This window comes from Otolemur garnettii, unplaced genomic scaffold (assembly GCF_000181295.1).
Source record: "Otolemur garnettii isolate 467f Iridium unplaced genomic scaffold, OtoGar3 scaffold00058, whole genome shotgun sequence".
In the NCBI taxonomy this organism is placed as follows: domain Eukaryota; kingdom Metazoa; phylum Chordata; class Mammalia; order Primates; family Galagidae; genus Otolemur; species Otolemur garnettii.
In genome coordinates this window covers 8,288,542-8,297,374 of record NW_003852453.1, presented here as the reverse complement: position 1 = coordinate 8,297,374, position 8,833 = coordinate 8,288,542, and the positions used below count along the sequence as shown (strand labels likewise).

The following is an 8,833-nucleotide window of genomic DNA, read 5'->3' as shown; positions in this document are numbered from 1 at the left end:
TTTTTGAATTGAGTTGTTCTGTGTTGCTGAGTTTTAGGAGTTCTTTATATAACATAGATATTAATACCTTCTGAGATGTATGATTTGCTAATATTTTCTTCCATTCTGTGGTTTGCCTTCTTACTCTGTTGGCCATGTGCAATAGTTCCACTATAGTTTTTAACTTTAGTGAAATAAATTTATCTATTTTTTCTTTTCTTTTGTTGGTTATACTTTTGGGTCCTATCTAAGAAGCCATTGCCAAGTCCAAGGCAAGGGAAATTTACCCTTATACTTTCTTATAAAAGGTTTACAGTTTTAGTCTTATATGTAGTCTTTTGATTCATTTTGAATTAGTTTCTGTGTATAGTATGAGGGAAGGAGTTGTACTTTTGGTGTCATATTTAAGAAGCAATTGCCAAATCCAAGGCATTGGAAATTCACCCCTATAAAAGGTTGAATAAAAGGTTTTTACTTTCTTATAAAAAGGTTTACAGTTTTAGTATTTTATGTAGGCTTTTGATTCATTTTTGAGTTAGTTTCTGTGTATAGTATGAGGGAAGGACCCAACTTTATTCTTTAGCATGTATTATTTACTGCAATGGCTATAATTAAGAAAAAACACAGAAAACGAGTAAGTGTTGTCAAGGATATGGAGAAACTGGAACCCTCATATACTACTGGTGGGAACATAAAACAGTACAGCCACTCTGAAAAACACTGTGGCTGTTCCTCAAGAAGTTAAATATAGCGTTATTATATAACCCAGCAAATTCATTCCTGGGGGATTACTCAAGATAATTTTTTTTTTTTTTTTGAGACAGAGTCTCACTCTATCACAGTGGGTTGAGTGCAATGCATCATAGCTTAAACTCTTGGGCTCAAGCAATCCTCTTTTCTCATCTTCCCAAGTAGCTGGGATAATAGTTGCACACCACAACACCTTGATTTTTAGAGACAGGGTCTCACTCTTGCTCAGGCTGATCTCAAACTCCTGAGCTCAAGAGATCCACTCACCTCGGCATCCCAGAGTGCTGGGATTATAGGCATGAGCCACTATGCTCAGCTTTCTCAAGATAATTGAAAACAAATGTTCAAACAAAAGTTTTACATGAATGTTCATGGCACCCTTATTTATCTTGAACTTCTGAGCTCAAGGAATCTTCCCACTTCAGCCTCTCAGAGTGCTAGGATTAGCTGCTGTGCCTGGCCTAATATCTTTATTCATAATAGCAAAAAATGGCAACAACCCAAGTGTCCATCAACTGATGAACGGATAAACAAAATGTGGCATTTAAAAATGGCTATAAAAATCTATATAAAATGAAATTATTACTTGGCCATAAAAAGGAATGAATACTGGAGGCTTGCCCCAACATGATGAACCTTGAAAACACGCTAAGTGAAAGAAACCAGACATAAAGGCCATGTGCTGTATAATTCCATTTATATGAAATGTTTAGATTAGGCAACTCCATAGAGGTGAGAAATAGGACTGTGATTTCCAGGGGCTGATGGGAGGGGCAAGTGGGAAATGACTGCTGGATGGTTCTGGGGTTTCTGTTTGGGTGAGAAGAATATTCTGGACCTAACTGGAGGTGATGGTTACACAATATTCTGAATGTATGTGTACTGAAACCCACTGAATTATTTACTTTAAAATAAAGTGGTGAGTTTTATTTATGTAAATCTTATATTTAAAAAATACTATTAAGAAAATGAGTAGGCAAATCCAAAACTAGAGAAAAAATTCACAATATAATTAACTGACAAAAAAAGTTTGTATCCAGAATAGATGAAGGAATCTTACAGTTGAATAATGAAAAGACAGTCTTTTACAATCATGAGTAAAACCTTGAACCTGGAAATACACCTTAAAACCGAAGATTATGAAAACCCTAAAATCTGTGAGAAGGTGCCCAGCATTTTGGGGCACCAAAGAAATGCAAAATAAACTCAAAATGAGGCGACCAATTACGCTCACTAGAATGGCTAGAATCAAAAACACAAACCACACCAAGAAGTATTGTGAAGGATGTGGAATTTTCAGAACCTGATGGGAAAAGTAAAATGGTACAACCATTCTGGGATCCTGGTAGTTTCTGATAAAGTTAAACATACACCTACCCTGGTACTCAACGATTCTGTTCCCAGGTACTCACTGAAGAGAGATGAAAGTCTCTGTCCTTGCAGAAGACTTGTTCACAGTAGCCTTAATCATAACAGTCCCCAAATGGAAACAACCCAAATGTCTGTCATCAGATGAGGGGATAAACAAACTGAGGTGTATTCATACAATATTATACTGCTCAGTGATGCAAAGGAGTCCGCTGTTGGTACATACAACAATCGATGAATCTCACAAACACTAAGCTGAGCAAAAGAGGCCATTGAGTACACAATAGAGTACCTATTGTAGTCTATTTATGTAGAGTTCAAGAACAGGTGAAATGAACCTATGGCAATAGGAATAAGGGTACTGTGGTCTCCTGGGAGAGTGGCCAGAAGGGACCTTTCTAGGGTGGTGGAAATGCTCTTTATCCTGACCAGGGTGGTGGTTACATAAATGCATTTGTGAAAAATCATCAAGCTCTACACTTAAAACCTATGATTTTTTCTTGTCCATAAATGATCTTCAATTAAAAAAGAGAGACTAAGAGGAAGGGAAATGGGGTCAAAAAGTATGAAGTAACTGCATTGCGAAGCCTTGCTGGAAGGAATGGCAAGAAATGAGCCAGGAATTGGGGTGAGATTGAAACCAAGAGTGTCTGTGTGTGCCTGTGTGTGTGTGTGTGTGTGTGTGTGTGCTTGTGTGTGGCCCATGAGTGTTGGAAATTGCAGGGCAGAGAACTTGAGCAGCAGAGAGGTGAAGGAATGAAGGATGGACATGTGTGGGTTTCTTGGAAGCAGGGAATTAACCTTGCTCTGTTGCCTCTAGTAATTAAAGTAGAGTCTCAACAAGGTAGATCTTGGCTCGACATGAAGGACTTTTTTGAGAAGTAGAGCTATTTCCTTCTCAGTCTGCCTGGAAAAGTAGTGAATACTTTGTCATTTGGGGCTTGAGGTGCACTTGCAGGAAATTTCAGCCTCAGATGAAGGAGGAAGTTGAGCTCGTTTAAGTCACCTCTTGCCTCTGAGCCTTTCCCACCCCTGGGCCTACAGATCCAGGGCGTGATGGGTGGGGATGCAGCCCCCTGCTCCACCCTGCAAGCATGCCTGGCCTTTCCTGATCTTTTTTCAGATACTGGTGTACCTGTCTACTTCTATGAGTTTCAACACCGGCCCCAGTGCTTTGAAAACACGAAACCAGCTTTTGTTAAAGCCGATCACGGCGATGAAATCCGCTTTGTGTTTGGAGGTGCCTTCCTGAAGGGTGACATTGTCATGTTTGGTAAGGAACTGGCCACAGGGTTTCTGCTCTTACTGGAACATGGAACTTGGGATGAGGTGGGGAGAAGATTGGACTCCCACAGTGAACATGGAGCTCTCTGTACACCCTACCCCTACGCAAAAGCCTTTGAGGACTGGTGGGTTGGGATTTAATTACCTCCCTGGTTTACAGAGAGACACAACCTTTCTCTGGAAAAGGCTCCCACTCATATTTTTAGAAACCAAGATGAAAAAGAGCTGCCGACTTTTGTTGGATAAGTGCTTTTCTTTGTACTAAAGCCTGTGGGGCGTGCACAGCAGGCCACTCAGCATCCAATTTTTTAAAAATATATTAGAATCATTTTGGTCCAACTGGCCCTACCCTCCCTACTCTTCCCAGAAATCCCATGAGGATACCACCCAGGGCTTTCAAAGACAGGAACCAGGTTTTTCATGATTCCCGCTCAAAGCGGTCTAGATTCAGGTGAGCTCATGTAAATATTCGTGAACGGTTACTAATGATGTTTGCTCATTTATTCCTGAATTTAGACATAATTGGGTGCTTAAATAACAACCCAATCAGAAGAGGTTACAGCAATAACAAAAATTACAAGAAAATTACATACAGGAGCTATCACTAAAATATTTAATTAGAAACATTACACAAGGCAGGCTCTTCCCACTGGCCTCTCAACAGTGAGAGCAGAGCTACCCACATAGAGTGTGGTTGGCTCACTGTTTTATTAATTCATCCTCATCTTACATCATCTTACAACACAGATAATAACAGAGAATCTTTGCCATAAGGAGTAAATAAAGCAGTTCCCACAAAGCACACAGTGCACCTTAACAGCTGTTACTGTGCTTACTTCGCAGCCAATGTCTCAGGGATCTTCCAATCTGGAAAAAAATGAACAATGGGGTTAAACTCCTCTATATCTAAAGAGTTCCTAAAATTGATGAGAAAAGAACTTCCTGGTAAAAAAAATTGAGTGACAGAAACAGAGAGTTTTTGGAAAAGGAAGCACAAGTGGCTTTAAGCACATGAAAATCCACTCAGTCTCTCTTGTTAACAAGAGAAGTGCAGGCTAACTTTGCTGAGGGACCATTTTTCCATCAGTCAAGCTCAGGAAGAACTAAACATTTTAAATTAAACAATGTATTCAAGCAGGTGTGGGAAATCAATTAATTTAATTGATAAATTAGTAAATCAATTTTGGACATTGAAAGAAAACTCTACCAACATTTAAAATGCCTGTAGCTTGCTTGCTTTCTTTCTTTTCTTTTCTTTTCTTTTCTTTTCTTTTCTTTTCTTTCTTTCTTTCGCAGTTTTTGGCCAGGGCTGGGTTTGAACCTGCCACCTCCAGCGTATGGGGCTGGCGCCCTACCCCTTTGAGCCACAGGTGCCACCCATGCCTGTAGTTTTCATCCTGGCAATTCTACGTCTAGGATTTTTGTATAATTATACTTCCACACATGAAAAATATAAGGCACACTAAAGCACTGCTTTAACCAGCAAAAGATCTGAAACATGATACATGAATTATATGTAATATTTCTATGTAATCACATATACATATTTATATATGTTCATAAAACAATAGATGCCAACTTTATAGGTGACAATGTCCTGTGTATAACAGGAAATTATTTTTCGTAAAAAGAGCAAGGTGTAGAATATGTGTTCTCCAAATGGTTGCCTCTGAGGCTGGTCAATGGGTGTCTGGAGAAAAGAGATGAGAGAAAAACTTATTTTATTTTATTTTTTTGAGAAAGAGTCTCACCCTGTCACCCTGGGTTGAGTGCCTTGACATCATAGCTCACCTCAAACTTGGGCTCAAGCGATCCTCTTGCCTCAGCCTCTTGAGTAGTAGCTTGGACTACAGGTGCCTGCCAGCATGTCTGGTTAGTTTTTCTATTTTTAGTAGAGATAAGGTCTTGATCCTGCTCAGGCTGGTCTTGAACTCCTGAGCTCAGGCAATCCACCCTCTTTGCCTTCTAATAGTCCTAAGATTATAGGCGTGAGCCACTGTGCTTGGCTGAGAAACTTATTTTCATTAGATATTAGAAACTCATTTTGCATTTTGAAGTTTTTACTTTTTAAATAAAGAAATTAATAATTAATTTTAAAAGTGTGTGAGAGAGAGAGAGCACTGGTCTGTGTCCCTGCGGAACCTGCAGCTTCCTGGGAATGGCTGGAAGAACCCAAGGTGTATGTTTGGCCTCCACCATGTGGAAGCCACAGTCCTGTGGGCAGGTCATCGAGGCTCTGCACCTCAGTGTCTGCGTATAGAAGATGGGTGCAATGACTGGGGTCTTGCCAGGACTCAGCGGGAGGAGAGGTGTGAAAGGGATCCTCCATGGTGAGGCGTGTCATTTTGAGCAGTGGGATTTTGTGATTGTCTCTTTCAGAAGGAGCCACAGAAGAGGAGAAAGTGCTGAGCAGGAGGCTGATGAAATACTGGGCTAACTTTGCACGGACTGGGTAAGTGGACCTCAGGGCGCTCCCGTGCCAGGGTGTCTGCGACGGAAAGTCTCACCCTGTGTCTGCTTTTACTTCCAGGAATCCGAATGGGGACGGCCTGCCTCTGTGGCCGGCCTATGATCTGACCGAGACGTACCTGAAGCTGGATGTGAACATGAGCCTGGGACAGAGACTGAAAGACAACAGAGTGAAGTTCTGGACCGACACCGTCCCCCTGATCATGTCCACTTCCCACACTCTGCTCCGGCCCCCCGCCTCCCTGAGCTTCCTGTCTCTGCTGCTGCCCCTCTTTGCCTCTTTTGCTCCCTGAGAGGTCATCTCTGTGTGATGGAGGTTTCCCTTCCCCTTCTGCCGATTTCTCCCACAATCATGAGCTTCCTTCTGAGTTCAGCAGCTTCTTTGGGGATCTTTGTGGAGTAAGCTGCTTTAGCTGATGCTTTTATGGGCTCAGGGATGATCTTTATAGAATTCTTTTCGGCATTGAAAAAATGTAATTTGTCTTAGAAGGCAACAAGATTTCTTCAAGAAATCTGGAGGAGAGCTGGCCTCTTTGTCATAATGATCTTATTACTCACATAAAATAAAATCAAAAGGTAACATATGTACAGGGAACAGAATTTAATTCTGTGCTGATAACTGCCCCAGCGCCCAGTGGCCAGGATTAAGTGAATTTTCTATCAGAGATGTCTATGTGTGCTACCTAAAATGTGAGTCCCCTGCCCCAACCCAGGGGGCTTCAGCCACACGCCAAGTACAGATGTCCTAGACATTGCTGGGTTTGAGCTGGGGTTCCTCTCAGGCTCAGGGAGGTGTGTGGGGGAGGGGAACCTGCTGGAGAGCATCCTCAGTGGTGGAAACCAGACGTCAGTCAAGGTCAAGAGCCAAGAAGCCAAACACCAGGCAGGAAAGGTCTGATCAGGGACACCAAGGAGATAAGAGCCTTCCCTGATCTCACTGAGACTAATCTGCTGTTCGGTAAATCTACACTGGGCACCCGACGGAGGCTGGGCAAGTCTTCTGGGGATACAGCCATGAGCAAAGCCAGCCATGAGCAAACAGACATCAACCAAACATTCACCCAAGGCAGTATCTTGTGACATAAATTTGGTAAGTGCTACTCAAGAAAAGCAAGGTGTTTTAAGAACTTGTAACTGTAACAAAAGGACATAAGTTAGACTAAGGTCTTAGGAGACTATCTGTGGAAGTAGCATTTATGTTCAGGATGAATTAAGTTTGCCACATGATAGGCAAAGAGAATGCTGTACATGCCGACATTCAGAGATGCACTCTGTGTGTCCAGAAAATTCATATTCTATCCATATAATCCACAGGGTAAACAGTCTTCCTTTGTGATTACTTCAAGATTACACATGAGGTGAGCAGAAGGAAAGGTTTTTGAGATGCCACTGCCTTAGAGGTTAGCTGACATCTCCAATTTGTAGCCTGAACTGACTACCAGAAGTGTTTTGTTTAGCCCACATAATGTTAAAATGTTTACAATTAGTAAAATTAAGGAAGTTTAAAATTAGGGAAATTTCATATTCAAAGCTGTATTTTCAGCTTCTCCAGATAAAAAGAAACAAACAAAGGGTCTGGCAATAATAAAGCTGCATTCCCACACAATACTCAGAACTTCTGACAGCGTACCTAGCACCTCTGTGCTCAAAACCCTCTACAGACATCTTCCAAGAAATTGTCATTGATAAATATCTTCATCTATGATGTGAAGGACCCTCCTCTGAAGTGTTACCTTTCTGCAGTGCACAACCTGTGCAACTGTTCTCAGCAAAGATGAGTACAACTGCAGGAACCCAGTAGTGACTACCCCCTGTACAAAGGCATAAGCTTGCAACTTCCCGTACTCCTCACCATTCTCCTTTGTCCTGACCCTTGAAGGTGATTAAGTTCTCTCATTTTACAGTGAGCCATAGAGAGGTAAATGGATTCACTGCAGGTCACTCAGCAAGTTCACAGCAAGTTAAAACCAGGCTCTAAAGTCTCTTGTCTCTCCAGAGCAGGACTCTTTGTGCCATCTTGCATTCCTCTCCCACCAGATAGTCCAAGACTCTCTCTAGCTTAGGTGGTTGTGGGAAAGGAGGATCAGAGATGCCTGAGCTACTTTATGTCTCTGGGAGAGGGACCAAGCCACATGCAAGCAAGCTGGAAATTCAGTTGCCTCTGCAGCTGCAGAAGGCTAATTTCTACATTGATATTTGGAAAAACTAACAGCTAGAAAACACTACTCAACTCATTTTTAAAAATACTATCATATTAAATGGCATTACACACATCATTTATATACTGCTTGTGATTCCAGTATCCTCAAATACGGTTCTAATTTTGGCAGGTGTCTGGCAAGGGGGAAGCACATTTCCAAGTCATCCATATATAGGGGCTTCGTCCCTCCTTCTTCCTGCCCACACACAATCAGTTTGGGGGAGTTAAAGTTGACGTATAAATGCCAATTTGGGTCATTTTTGTTCTTTCCCATTTAACTCAGAGTTTTTTTTATATGGAAGTATGAGTAGAGTCTTTTGAAAGACTTTTCTGGATTCCCACTGGCTAGGCCACTCACCAGTCTAACTGAAGCAGAATCTTCTTGGACGGGACCTAGAAGTCTGTCTGTTTTCAGGCATTTTAATGCTCACCCCTGATTAGAAACACTGAGTCATAATGGTGTGGCATATGCATTTTTTAATTTGCTAGACGCTTTCCAAAAAAATATGCTTTAATACACTATATGCCTGGCATGGACATGTCACCACCTCTGTAGCCATTAGTCTGGCCCTGGACATTAATGGTTTTAATTTGATAAGCAACTTTGGGAATGACTACTTTAATTTTTAAATAAAATTTATATTATTAATATTTTCAGAAGACAAACTGGGTCAAAGGCCATGTCTTCTTTACCTCACTCTTCTTATATTCTACAAATTCACTTTCCTAGGAGCCATATCACTTCATACTTGTATGTCACAATCATTTCTGTTTTTCCATCAT

General features: G+C 41.3%; 1 protein-coding gene across 1 annotated transcript in view; it reads left to right on the top strand.

Annotated features, from left to right (window-relative positions):
- The window catches only part of CES5A (carboxylesterase 5A), a 32,049-nt gene extending 25,906 nt beyond the window's left edge, over positions 1-6,143 (top strand). Inside the window, exons 11-13 of the mRNA XM_023514751.1 lie at positions 3,221-3,370; positions 5,761-5,833; positions 5,912-6,143. Of these exons, the coding sequence (XP_023370519.1) occupies positions 3,221-3,370; positions 5,761-5,833; positions 5,912-6,143 (455 nt within the window). The remainder of the gene's footprint in view (positions 1-3,220; positions 3,371-5,760; positions 5,834-5,911) is intronic.
- Positions 6,144-8,833: the final 2,690 nt, after the last annotated feature.